Genomic DNA, 14815 nt, shown 5'->3' with positions numbered 1-14815 from the left:
TAAATACGTGCAAATATAATTCACATGCGATATAATATGCGCAGTCATATAGAGCGGGATATTCAAATAATCATTTGAAAGCTAATAATATTTAAACAATATTACTTTTAAACTGAGTTTCATAATTTGAAATAAATTAACATATTTATTTCTTTTAATATAATACAAGTACTGTAAGAAAAAATATAAATTAAGTTTTTTTACTTTAAAATTGAATTATAATTTTTTATTTATTGCTTAATTTTATATTAAATACATGATGTATAATAAAATAAATTTTAAATAACGAATATGATTAAAACATTGAAATAATATATAATTGATGTAATATTATCTATTTAAAATGCAAATAAAAAATATATTCGTATATTATATGTACTTTATATAAATAATAAAATTATTTTGTTCTCAGTAAACGTTGGAAAAGCTATGGATCTTCTATACGTTGATTAAGCTGGCGCCACCTATTGAAAACAAAAATGGTGGCCAACAATATGCCCTATCCCTGCCCTGGTTTTATGGCACGCCAAATGTCTGCGTTCTCTAGGCTTCTTTCTACTATGTATTTCCCTCCGTCTGATACACCCAATTTCGATGTGAACAAAGGGAATCATTTCCTCGCGATCGACCCTATCTTACGTGCTAAATAAGTGGGGCTACTTCTAACCAAACCGAAGGTGATCCAAAACTATCGAATATTTCGCGAAATTATAACCGCACAAGCTCGATTCGTCGTGTCATTCACCTTATATAATGTAATTGGTTACATACAATTCCATACGGCGGTTACATGCCTTTAACATGTATTACCCGTTACAGGAAACAGAAAATAAACAATCTAGCATTGTGGCAATGCAATAAGGAGCAAAATCCTATATGCTTTATTAATACAAAGCACAAGATAGATGTTTTATTTTGCTACATGCTACGTACAAATTATATATAAAAAATTTCCTGTCGTCTATGTAACATGTATCACCAAAACCATTTAATATATTTATTGAAATGTCAAATAATCACAGGGTCATATTAGGTTCGTACTCTTGCAGATAAAGTATTTGTTTCCTTGACAACGGGTCTACTGATACTAATATTTTAAATAAATTTCACTAAGTGATTTATTAAATAAATAATTTTTCTTTAAAGTTTTTTTTAAATAGCTTTTCTTTGATATAAGATCTATGTATATAATATGTTACAAAAAATATAAAAGGTAGATTTCTTATAATAATAAAGGATTTACAATTATTTATTATTGACAATATAATTTCATTATTGTAGGTTGTTGAATTTTATATAAATTGGTAATGACAGATAGAGCACACACAATGAGGTTGGAAGCAGAAATGGCTGCTCCTTTGCATTTGCAAAGATTAGAGCGTAGTCTTAATGTACAGCCTTTTTTAAGGCAAATTAATGAATTGTTTCAAGAACCAACTAGGTAGATTTTTCTTATATTTAATAAAATATGACTTATAATAAAAAAATATATGACTTATAAATAAAATATGAATTTAATAAAAAATTACTGCTTTATTAATTTCTACAGTGAGGATGACAAATCTGTATCATCAGAATCTTCTGAAGGATCAGATAGTTATCTCGATAATGTTTTGATTCGAAAAGAAGGTCTGTAAATTGTTAATATTTTAAAAATAACTATTTTGTTATTTGTATAATATTTACATTTACTAATAATATTTATAATGTTAATTTTTCAGAGGAAAGAATAAATAAACTGAGACTCTATAATATGACAAGTGTAGGAGAAGAACGACATTGGTTGCAGGATATTTTATTAAGTGATTCGTCAGATAGTTCTGCTTCAGGATCTGATACAGATAATCCCATTACAGAAGAAGATTTTCAAGAAATGTTGAAGTATCATATACTTAGGAAAAAATATCAAGCACGTTTTTACCAAAAACCAGAAGTGAGACTAAAATTTAAGTTAAAATCAATAAAATTAATAAAATAAATAATAATATGAAATTTTTGTTTTCAGAACATTCAATACCAATACTATAGTGCTGGTTTATTATCCAATTATGATAGATTTTTAGAACATCAAAAATTAATAGTTGGAAATAAAAAGAAAAAAGAAAAGAAACCAGAAAAGAAAGTTATGAAAATAAAAAAAGAAAAAATATCGCGTCATAGATCTTCTGAAGATTATCCTGTATGTAAAATAAAAATTAATGTGATATATTTCAAAGATAGAATATTATTATAAATATTTTAGGAAGGTGATTATCCAGATGAAGATTGGGATCGTACTATCCCTAGAGAAGAGGAATTAGATGAAGCTGAATTAGAAGCAATAATGCGTCATCAACCTCGTCAGCGCGGTAGAAAAAAACATAATAATAAAAGTCCAGAAGTAATGGCAATGAGAAGAAGAAAGATTTGGGTAATGATGTCTAAAAAAGAACTAGGAAAAGTACAAAGAGCAAAAACTAATAATCATAAAGAAATGTTAATTAGTTGTAAAAAAGTAGCACAACATTGTATGAAATATTGGAGACAAAAAGCTATGCAAGTGAGTATTGATACATTATTATTTAATTTTATTCATAATTTTAAATTCATTTTTATGTTTACATTTTACATTTTATAGTCTCAAAAGAATATGAAAGAGACTATATGGAGAGCTAAACGTCTCACAAGAGAAATGCAATCTTATTGGAAACGTTATGATCGAGTTGAACGTGAAACAAGAAGAAGATTAGAAAAAGAAGCTGAAGAACAGCGAAAAATGGATGTCGAACTTATCGAGGTAATTAATAATAGATATTTTTATAATATATTTTAGTTCTAATAAAAATGTATTTTATTTAAAAATTTAGGCAAAACGGCAACAAAGGAAATTAAATTTTCTTATTACACAAACTGAACTTTATGCTCATTTTATGTCTCGAAAATTAGGGAAAGCTTCTCCTGAAGAACAATTAAGAATTTTAAATCAATTAGATGAAGAAAAAAATCCAAGACTTGTTGGAATTGACGATTATGATAGGTAAATTTATTAATTATATACACTTTATTTATTCTATACATATTTTGTATATTGTGAAAGTATGTTATAACTTTATTTATTTAACAGTGAAGCTATGAAACAGAAAGCAAAAAAGAATGCTACAGAAGCATTTGATAATGAAAAAGCTCGAGCAAAACAATTTGATACAGCAGCTGCGTCTCAAGAATTACGTCTTAGCGATACACCCGAAAATTTAGAACATCCACAACCTTCGATTTTTAAGGGAAATCTTAAAGGTTACCAACTAAAAGGAATGAATTGGTTAGCTAATTTATATGATCAGGTTGGTTTATATTAAATAATAAATTAATAGATTATAATATAAGAAAATTGTAAAATAATATGTGTACATAAATATTTTTCACATTTTTTTAAGGGTATTAGCGGTATTTTGGCTGATGAAATGGGTTTGGGTAAAACAGTACAATCCATAGCTTTTTTATGTCATGTTGCCGAAAGATATTGTAAGTTATTTAATAAATATTTTTGTATTTCAAAAATATTTTTAAATATTTACAATATAATTACAATATATAATTTAATAAATGTATTTTTTTTATAGCTGTATGGGGACCATTTTTAATTATATCACCAGCTTCAACATTGCATAATTGGCAGCAAGAAATGGCACGATTTGTTCCAATGTTTAAAGTAGTTCCATATTGGGGTAATCCACAAGAGCGAAAAATATTAAGACAATTTTGGGATACTAAAGATTTACACACGAAAGAGGCTTCATTTCATGTAGTGATAACAAGCTATCAATTAGTTATTACAGATTATAAATATTTTAATAGAATAAAATGGCAATATATGATCTTAGACGAAGCACAAGCTATAAAAAGCACTAGCAGGTTTGTATTTATTCATTTATATTTACATTTTATAAACAGAATTTAATATTTGTTTTTTTTTATAGTATGAGATGGAAATTATTGCTTGGATTCAGTTGTCGTAATAGATTGTTACTAAGCGGAACACCTATTCAAAATAGTATGGCAGAATTATGGGCATTGTTACATTTTATAATGCCTACTTTATTCGATTCTCACGATGAATTTAACGAATGGTTTTCTAAAGATATTGAAAGTCATGCTGAAAATAAAACGGGAATTGATGAAAGTAATATATTTTTATTTCACAAATTTTGTATGATATAATAGAATAATATTTTAAATTTAATATTTTTTTCTTATATTTAGAGCATTTATCAAGGCTACATATGATTTTAAAGCCTTTTATGTTGCGTAGAATAAAGAAAGATGTAGAGAATGAATTATCTGATAAAATTGAAGTAATGGTGTACTGTCCTCTTACTACTCGTCAAAAATTACTTTATTCAGGTAACAGTGTGATGTTTTCATATTAAAAAATTATATTTTTTATAACAAAATTAAATTTAAATTAATTTATAACTAAAAATTATTATATTAAATGTATTTTTTTTTGACAGCATTAAAAAAGAAAATTAGAATAGAAGATTTATTGCATTATACGGTCGGTGGTGGTGATACTGCATCTAATGATAAAAATTTTACATCAAATCTTATGAATCTAGTCATGCAATTTCGAAAAGTATGTAATATTTATAAAATTTAATTAATCTTAAGATAATATCATATTCATATTAATATTAATTTTTATTAATTTTAGGTTTGCAATCACCCAGAACTCTTTGAGCGTAGAGATGCAAAATCTCCATTTTTTATGCATACAGAATGTTATGAAATGCCTATATTATTATATACAGAAGGACTTAGATATCTTTCATTGCCGTCTAAAGATCATTTGCTTTATAATAAACTGTTTATATTTGCTACTGAATATATACATCGAACTCTTCATGACAGCAACGAAAAGTTACAAAATTCTTTTTCCTTTAGTAGATTTATTAACTTATCTCCAATGGAAATAAATAAAGTGTTTATCATTGGTATTTTATTTAGGTACATAATTCTTTATATTGAATATATAGCAGATTACATTTTTTATAATATTTATTTTATTATTTATTTAGATTATGTCTTGCAACTATAATGGAAAGAAGAATAAAGATAATGCATTATTGGGAGGATTGGAATGCTGATGAAAGAACGGAAATTCCTATGAATCAAATGTTTCTTTTATCTAGAAAAATTGACTCTTCGATGCGTTCATTACAAGACTTAATATTCACAAGAAAAATTCTCGAAGGAGAACCTGTATATACACATACAGCTCATGTTATTCATTCAATGCCAGAAACTGTTGCTCATAGAATTTTACGAAGCAGTAAAAAAGCTGCTAATCAAACATTAAAGGTTTAAAATTGTTATAGATTTTTTTTTAAATATTTATTTGACAAAGATAAATAAGATATTTTTTTTTATAGAGAATAATGCCTTTAAACAAAACTGAACAAGAAGATACAAAAGTGACTTTGTTACCGGAACATCCTCATCTTCCTAGATCACCGATAATACGACATTGTCAACGAACCACCATTCCATCTTTTATTTGCGATACTTATCCTAAGGTTTTTAGTTTAATATGATTTAATTTTTAATTAATATAAGAATTAAAATAATAGAGAAAATATAATAAAAAATAATATAATACAATATAATGAATTAATTAATTCTAGGTACAAGCTAGTCCCCGAAAATTGTATGTTAGCAATAGTTCCGCAGCATGCGCATGGAGAAGACATGAAGAATGTGGTGGAAAATTTGGTCAACAACTTCTTTGGCTTGGTTGTGAAAGAGCTCTTTCTATTGCATCATCTCAAGAGAATTCCAACTTTCGTATGACACAGACGACATCAACATTTTCTGTGGAACCAAATGGTGGAATTTCTGCATGTACTCCCATAAATGGATGGTCAAATATCATAGTACCAGGTAAAATTTTTTAATATGCATTTTATATTTTTTATATGTTTGGTATATATTTTTTTTCATAATATTTTTATAGATAAGCAAACATTGGTGACAGACGCCGGAAAACTTTCCGTCTTAGACAATCTTCTTCGTCGTCTTAAAGAACAAGGTCATCGTGTCCTTATCTACTCTCAGATGACTAAAATGATTGATTTATTAGAGGTATTTTTATTTAAATTTGATAAAATAATTTTTATAAAATTTTATATCATGTTTTTATTACAGGAATATATGTATCATAAAAAGCATACATTTATGAGATTAGACGGTTCTTCTAAAATTTCTGACCGACGAGATATGGTTGCAGATTTTCAAAAGAGGTAATTTCATATTTTTTTATTAATTCTTTGAATACAATGCAATATAAAAAATTTTTAGATCATTTATACTGATAATCTACTAATTTCTAAATATTTCATATTTAATTAAATAAAAAAATAAAAAATTTTAATATTCGTCAATCTAAAAATATATCGAATTCTTTCGTGATATTAATTAATATATATATTAATAACGTATCATATTACATTTCTTAATATGTCATTTCTTCGTTTACTCGCACATAACTAACATACAAATTAATTAGTGAATCGTTCCTATCTTATAAATAATTGTAACTTACTTATCATGAATACATGATTCTAATAACATGATTCTAATCATCATCATTTTTCTTATTATTATCTTTTTATACATTTTATTGAAATATCTATGCATCTTGTCATGTTCAAATCAAAATCTAATCATCGAAATTTTGATAAAATTTATTCAGCGTATGTATTTTGCATTGGAAGTCCTCTAAGTGCACCACCAGCGTGCCGAATTAATTTACATACAAAACGATGTGTTGTATTCGACTATTCGATCTACATGAACTGTTTCGTGTTTCAGGGCGGACATATTCGTCTTTCTATTGAGTACCCGAGCTGGAGGCCTGGGAATAAACCTCACTGCCGCAGACACGGTTAGTAATCTTATCCATGCTTTATTGGTTTGTACTTTGTATGTATTCATCTTCTGATGCTACGAAGCCTTTGCCTTTTGTTTCTTTTTTCGATGTCCAGAATAAATAATTCAAAATTTAATTGATCGAAAAAGAAAACATACGTGAGAAATTGTGATTTTTTTTTTTCATAATGAATAATGATTTAATCACAATAATTCGTTATTCAATTTATATCTATAATCATCAAATTTAATAAAACTCTTGTTTAATTTAATGTCATATTGATTCAATATTAACTATAATGTTATATTGTTGTTATATATGACAATAATACATGACAAAAAAAATTATACATATAATCCTTTTTTTGCTTGCTTTTTCTCAAGTTTATTAAAATGAAAGATGGACTTATATATGATTTTTATATCATTTATAAAAATATCATTACGATTTTTTGACACAATAATTAAATAAACTAATATTTATTAGTGTAAGAATATATTTATTGATGAGGTAATTGATTAATTTTATTAAATTTTAATTACAGCACAATTTTCTTTACATAAATTTATGTACTTTATCAATCTACTGAGATATACAGTATATTTTGATCATGAGCAAAGTAATATCATGAAGTAATAATAGAATCGATAAAGATTTTTGGTCAGGTCGTCGTTCTCCTGCATTGCCGAATATGCCTGCATTCTATTACATACAAAAGTGCACGAACATAGACTGCAGGCATTCATTTGCTGATAGAATATATTTGCATATGCCTTCGTTTGAATATCGAGGAAAGAGAAATACCCCTATTTAAAATGTCACGCAAAATAGATATCTAAACTTTGTTCATTAATCCTGTAGATTTTAAAAGATAATATTTTTTTTTTATTGAAACAGATTTATAAGTTTTTTCATAATTAATTTCAATGGAAATAAATTTTATTCCATAGGTGATCTTTTATGATAGCGATTGGAATCCCACAGTAGATCAGCAAGCTATGGATCGTGCTCATAGACTAGGTCAAACGAAACAGGTTACGGTATATCGATTAATTTGCAAAGGAACTATCGAGGAAAGAATATTACAACGTGCTCGAGAAAAAAGCGAAGTAAGTATAAAATTATTTTTATAAATTTATTTTTAAAATAAAAAAAAAATTAAATTTTTGCAGATACAACGCATGGTAATTAGCGGAGGAAATTTTAAACCAGATACTTTGAAGCCTAAGGAAGTTGTTTCCCTTTTATTAGATGACGAGGAAATCGAAGCAAAATGTAAATATTTTTACTTAAATTCTATCATGATTATGATGGTTATATTAGTTTATTATTTATTTTTAATAATTAGATACAAAATTCATAGAAATGGAATGAATAAATACAACTGTGAGATTGAGACTATTATAATAATCAACAAATAATCTCACTGAATGAAAACTTCAAATAGAGAACATTATATTTTTGCTCGCTGACGCGCAATTTTAGTTATATTCTTGTGGCAGGACATGCGTTGGAATATAAAAATACATTTAATAAGACAGAACGAAAGAGAATACAACAGAAAGAAAATAAAAAAAAGAGAACATGGTTGCAATTACATTATGCTCGTTAGGTTATGCTAATGCTCTAATAACGAATAATAATAAGAAAAGAAATAACGAACGTCCCCTTATACAAGTTTGTGTCCATATATTTCAGATAGTCAACGGAGCGAGGAGAGAAAACAACACGCGGAGGATGCCCGTTTCGAGTCAAACTTATACCACAAGGAGAGAGAACGGAAAAGGAAGTTAACCGCGCTTCCGGTTAAGGTGAGTCTGCTTAAGCGTTCTTAAAACTATTACTTTTTTTCCATTTTCAGTTTGTTAATTATCAATGAAATTCTATTTATTTATTTTTTTTTTTCTATTGTTTTTAATACTTATTTTTTTTTTTTATTTTTTATTAGGGTGACGTAAAGAAGCCTTGTCTATCTGATGCAAATGGAGATAAAATTGGGGATATTATTCAAATTAATTCTAATGAAAGTAGTCAAGCTAATAGTGGTATTCAATCATATCAGATTAACAATCATCAACAAATTCTCGATAATGCAGATGATTACAGTGTGCCAACCAGTCCTATTAAATCAGAGGTATTAATATAATTTGAAAACAGATTAAATTAATAAAAAATGATCAGAAAAATATTGAATCTTAAATTTTTTAATATTCAGGATGAGACGAGTAACGATGGTCTGGTTGTTGATGTCGATGGTCCAGTGGGAGCATCCTCTGGTGATACTCGACAATCACGAGCTGGTCAATTTGGAGATCCAACTAAAGTCAATCGTCTCGATCATCATATGTCTTTCACTAGTGGATCTAGTGTTCGAATAAGGCCTACAATTCGTGGTACCAGCAAAAGAGGCAGACCTCGTGGTTCTCGCAGAGGAGGACCCGTTGGCGGGAAAGGTAGAGGTCTCCTTTTACTTCATCCACCATCTACAGGTCTTGGAAGTAGTCCACAGTCACCGGCATCTTTATCTCCAACCAATACTACTTTAAATGATCAAACTTTACAACATGGTGAGTATTGTATTCATTAGATTTATTTCCCATTGAAGAATGTGTATATTTATCGATGCCAAATATTGAGAAAGAAAGTGTATTTATTAATGACGATAGTTTTCTTTCCACTCGATATTCAAACGACGATAGGCCGAAATCTATTACAAAATTAAAATGTATTATTAGAGTATATATATTGTATATTCTGTCAAAGATTTTTTAGAAAAATGTACAAAAATGTAAATTGAATTATTTTGAGTAATAAGTAGATTTCTTACTGATACATCAAACCATGTAATGACTCCATTGATGAATATTTTAAATATTAATATAATATATAATATGCAATAATATGCTGATTGAAAAAAATTATTAATATGCATCTATTACTGCAGTTGACAAATATTAACAACAAAATTAACATTTATTGTTTAAATCCTTATTTATAATTTAAAATTGTCTTAAAGGGAATTTTATAGATTTAGATCTTGAATAATTTCTCTATCTATATATTCGAGATTCTCATTCAAAACTTTTCAGCTTAAATCGCTGACAAATATATGCTGATTCTAGATTAAAATATCTGATGATACGACTAAGAGGATTAAGCGAAAACTTTCGAAAGGCCAGATGAAAATGACTTTTCGTGACGCACCCTCGAATCGATACATTGTTAATCCCGACTGACTCTCTCATAGATCCACAACCTCCTCCCTCTATTACACCACTTGGTCTGTTTCTCATGGGATTTTGCTCTCGGTGCAAACCGCCCCTGGGCATCGCGGATCCCTTGACTGACGTGAAATCCATCGAAATTCCCTCGCGGTTACGTGTTCGCGCAAGTGTTGCAACGAACAGTTGGCACCCTTCCTAAGGGTACGCGATTTACCCTTCGAGATATCTACCCCCTTTGTGACTCATTCTTTCATTCACAGTTTCTATGTGCTCGAGTACTCTACATCTTTTGGGACCGGGGGTGTCTTGGATTTTTTTGTCATTTGGACAGTGATCACGTTTTTGGTCTGAAATCTCTATTCTCTATTCATATTTTCTCTTTTTTTTTTTTCTTGACAATATCAAATATATAATAATTATTATCAAGCATCCTGAAGAAGTGAAATTTCCCATCAATAAAGATTTATAAAATAATATGTTTTAACAATAATTAACCGTTATTTTTTGTTATCAATATATTGATTTCTTTAAAATAATTTGTATAATATTGGAAAAATGATAAAAGAAGGAAAAGCTAAATAGTCCAATTTTTAAATTATTCTATTGAAAATGATATAAAATTTCAAAGATAATAAAATGATATATTTCACGCGTTGCCATGATCATTTTGGAGAACAATTCGACAGTGTTATCGAAGGAGAAATAAAACGACGAACAAAAAGAAAGACTAAAATGAGAGTACGACGCGAAAAGCGGAAGAAAAAAGGTATGAGAAGGCCCGATGAAAGGAAGATGCATGAAAACTAGTAGGTGGCCCTCACGCAATGACACGTGGACCGAAGTTTACGCGGGCAACGTGTACGACACCTTCATGCACGCGCGCACGCCCGTACACTGTTTCGTGCTACATATACGGAAAGGAAAGGGGTCGTTCCCTCTCTCACTTGTCGTCGACTGGAAGGCAAGCGGACAATAGCAGGTGCGGAGCGAACGCGACAGCTGCGATCGATGATGTTCTTCTTAGGTTTTTGGAACTCGCTCACCCCTCTCCGTCCTCTACCTTCCCATTTTCACTATCACTTTGCATTTCTTTTTCTTCTCTATCCATTTCGCAATTCTTTTTTCCCCACAGTTTCCATGGATCCATTTACCCACCATTTTGGCAACCTGAAAAATTTAACTTTATTACCAATTTTATCCCTTTCAATTATATACATTGTGATTTATTGTAAATATATTATTAAGAATTCGTTTTCAATCTTTTATTGTTATATATAAGTTGAAGAAGAATTCTATTTGAGATGCATTTTATAGAATAAAAGGAAGATAGCATATGGTCAATGTGAAAGCAAGCAATATGAGATGCACTCTCTCGTTTGCGAGATGTTCTCTCTTCTGATCTGCATTTCTAAAATTTTATCCAACGTGATGCTCCTTTAAAAACATATTTTGTATCATGTACCTAAAACGTTAAACGTTTTGTATCTTTACTCAATCTTTCCTTACCAATAGTTGTTAATATTATTTAGAATACAAATATCCAATCATAAATATCACATTAAAACACATTATCCTTTGCATAATTTTTCCAATATGAATAACTTTGGCTATAGCTCTATTAGTAGTAGGATCTAAGGAGGTTGGATTTTGTGGATTCGTGCCGTACCTTACCGTACCTCACCGTGTCATCTTCATTGCTTTCATCATATTTCCTTGTCATGTAACGTGAAAGTAAATCCAACCAGTTGAGTGGTTGGAACGACATAGTTACAAACTTTCTACTTCCACAATTAATTACAATTCAACCACTTGTACTCCAACTCTTCCTTTTATCAAAAATTATCAGAATCAATTTGTTCTTAGAATCCCTCTGTTTCCACTATCATTCGATACATATATATTTGAAGAATTTATTTCCAAAAGCCTCGATAATCAAAATTTTTCCATCGAGTTGCTAAAATTCCTTCTACGAATCCCACGGTGATCGAGGCACACTTCCACTTAAAATCTCATCCATCGGCATTACGGTAACGAGAATTTGGTGATTCATTATCTTCACCGGGCGGGAACGGCGGTCGTTTAGCCGAAAGGTACCGACAAAACTATTTCATTGTTTCCGTTTTAGAATGCAATAATTTTCTCCCGGTTGCAGGCGGGACACAGCGAAAGAGGCCGCACCGTGGCAGAGACGAAAGGAGGGGAAGAGAGAATGAGAGTTCGGCTATGTGTTGTACGGCTGAGATACGGCAGGATAATGCGAGGAGATAGGACGGGGCAAGGATATTGCCAGCCGGACGGTCGGCATTCCGCGGATCCTCGCGTTCCATTTGCCCTTCCAGCTACCTCGAAACTTCTCTGGAACCCTCTTCTTTGTGTACGCGCACGCTGGACTCTATCTCCCGCCTGGGATCTCACCCACGCGTGCTTTCCACGGGAATTCTGGACTCTCGATATGCGAAAATATTTTAATCGACCCCTCCTTTTTTCTTTCACTGTTGGATATTAAATCAATCAGGGATCAACTTCGATAATATCTCTCGTAATCGTCGAGTGGTTATTCATTTAAAAGATCTTCTCTAGATCTTCATTCGAAGGAGTATCTTGTTCTGAAAAGGATATAGGAAAAAGTTAATTGCACTTGATATTTAATTATTATATATTATTATATATTATGATATATTTAATTAAATACCCTTACTTTCCTGCATCCTTCTTTAGAAACGACTTCAACGATTCTCATCGAGTGTTCCAAGTGCACTTTTTCACATGAAAATCCCCCTACGCGTTCTTGTTAAAAAAGCGTGTGTGGACGAGAAAACGAATTCCTCGAGCTTTTCCTACCCTCCTTTGTCGCCGAGTGGCCACTTCAACTTTCTCTCTTTGCCGAGGTGACTGCGGAGAGCATCTTCCTGAAAGGAGGATCGTGGCAAGGAATGTCGACGAATGGAACGTCGTGTATACGAATGGAGAAAAGAAAGAATAGAGAGAAAAGAAAGGAAAACGTCCTCTCGTACATCCTTGCCCGGCTACCGACCTTCGACCCTGTCACTCACCCTTTCCCCCCCCCGCCGCCACCCAGACTTTTTTCCTCTCTCCCCATCTCATTAAATTCCTCCTCCCTTCTTCTTCCTCCTCCTCCGTCCTCGTGGCCGGCTCCTCCGATCAGTCGAATAGATGCCGTGCCACGATCCTCGGGTTTGTCTTCGCACCGGTGAATAACCGATTAACTGGTCAGACCACTCCACGTTAAATGGGGGGGGCTGCTCCCTTCGTACCCTGCATCTGCCATTATAATCGCGAAAAGTTGCAGAAGAAGAGTGCCCGCGAAATTCGTATCCCCCCCCCCTAGAGGATGTTATCGTTTCGTTATCCTCAGACCAATATCAGTGCGCGCCATTTTCCTTTTCGAGAACGATTTTCAATTTTCAGATTCGTAGTAGTCTGGAAAATCTTCTGATTCTGGAAACAAAGAAGGAGGTTTCTGTATCTGAAAAGTTTTCTACGAAAAGTGATACTTACATCTTTTAAATATATATATATATATATGTATGATCTTGAACAAATATAGATCGATAAGGAGGATAAAGAAAAAAATTCAACGATGGTGATTTAACGTTGCAGGAACGGTGCAAGGAAGTTCCGGTCCAACGGAGGGGGACGGTCCCAGTTCAGTAGGTCCCATGGGACCGGTGGGGACGCTGGGTCCCCTGCCAGGTAGGGGGGGCGCAACGATTCGAAGAGGTCCGGGGCGACCGAGATTGAGGCCAACGGGCCCCGGCCATCAAGGATATCGCAACCCTGGCCACCATAACGGCAGGAAGGTTCAACGGCCGCTTCCGGTTCCTCTGAGATCGCAACAAACGATCGCCACTGTGAATCAGTCAAATCAGAAATCTTCGGTTCAACGTGCCTCCGGTTCCGGTCCATCGATCTCATCCTCGTCGATGAGCACCGGCGCGTCGTTTTCATCCTCGTCGAATCCAGGGGAATCAAGACCATTTGGATTCTACACTCAGCAGCAGCAGCAGCAGCAGCAGCAGCAGCAGCAATCACGAGGATCGTCCTAGCTTCCGGAGGGTGAATTCCTTCGAGTGATCCTCGAGGGAGATTCGTGAAATGCCAAACGGAACATTTTCTCGAGCGAAATGTTGGCTCAAAAGCGACTGGATCGCGTTTCTCTGAAATTTCTTTCGATTCAAAATAAAGGGTTTTTTCGATTTTTTGCCGATTACTTTTAACGCCATATCGAGTTTTAAAAAAAATGCATGGATCAATAATGAAGATATTAAATAATTTTTTATGGGAAGACTTCATGGAAGAATGTTCAATTGATTCTAAGTCTCGCTTTTAAGCCTCGTTTCTTTCATATTTTTCAAGATTGTAGAAAGAACTGTGGATTCTTCGATAGATCAACAATTTATTAGTCTTTTAATAAGCTAATAAGGCTGGATATAGCTTTGATTTTCGTCAAGAATCTTGATATATTGTGCTCAGTGATAAGAAACAATGAGAGTGTAATTATTCTTTTATTGCTTCTTTTTATCGTTATTATTATTATTATTTTTTCTTTTTTTTTTTTTTTTTTTCTAAAGAATTCTGGACTTAATTTAAATGTAATAGAGAATGTGTTACTCGAGAGAATTCTAACGCTCAAATAGTGCAATTGAAATCTTTTTAATGAATCAAA

General features: G+C 31.5%; 1 protein-coding gene across 3 annotated transcripts; it reads left to right on the top strand.

Annotated features, from left to right (window-relative positions):
- Positions 1 to 448: 448 nt before the first annotated feature.
- On the top strand, positions 449 to 14308 carry LOC102676817 (chromatin-remodeling ATPase INO80). Of its 3 annotated transcripts, none has more exons than XM_031509773.1 (28): positions 449 to 677; positions 820 to 1033; positions 1282 to 1441; positions 1550 to 1629; positions 1722 to 1933; positions 2006 to 2179; positions 2243 to 2539; positions 2618 to 2776; positions 2847 to 3016; positions 3104 to 3320; positions 3414 to 3501; positions 3600 to 3891; positions 3957 to 4159; positions 4240 to 4380; positions 4491 to 4612; positions 4691 to 4983; positions 5055 to 5337; positions 5409 to 5552; positions 5661 to 5916; positions 5990 to 6117; positions 6181 to 6275; positions 6847 to 6919; positions 7855 to 8013; positions 8077 to 8179; positions 8603 to 8715; positions 8853 to 9038; positions 9120 to 9472; positions 13754 to 14308. In XM_031509773.1, exons 3-28 carry the CDS (start codon positions 1308 to 1310, stop codon positions 14193 to 14195), a joined length of 4917 nt encoding a protein of 1638 aa, XP_031365633.1. In that variant the 5' UTR covers positions 449 to 677; positions 820 to 1033; positions 1282 to 1307; the 3' UTR covers positions 14196 to 14308. The 3 variants fall into 3 exon arrangements, with proteins under 3 accessions (XP_031365633.1, XP_031365634.1, XP_006614310.1); XM_031509774.1 differs by having other exon boundaries at positions 454 to 755; XM_006614247.2 differs by lacking the exon at positions 820 to 1033 and having other exon boundaries at positions 468 to 677.
- Positions 14309 to 14815: the final 507 nt, after the last annotated feature.

The sequence above is a fragment of the Apis dorsata genome, unplaced genomic scaffold, assembly GCF_000469605.1.
Source record: "Apis dorsata unplaced genomic scaffold, Apis dorsata 1.3 scaffold_174, whole genome shotgun sequence".
Lineage (NCBI taxonomy): Eukaryota > Metazoa > Arthropoda > Insecta > Hymenoptera > Apidae > Apis > Apis dorsata.
The sequence above is the reverse complement of the archived record's forward strand: the minus strand, read 5'-3'. Positions and strand labels throughout refer to the sequence as shown.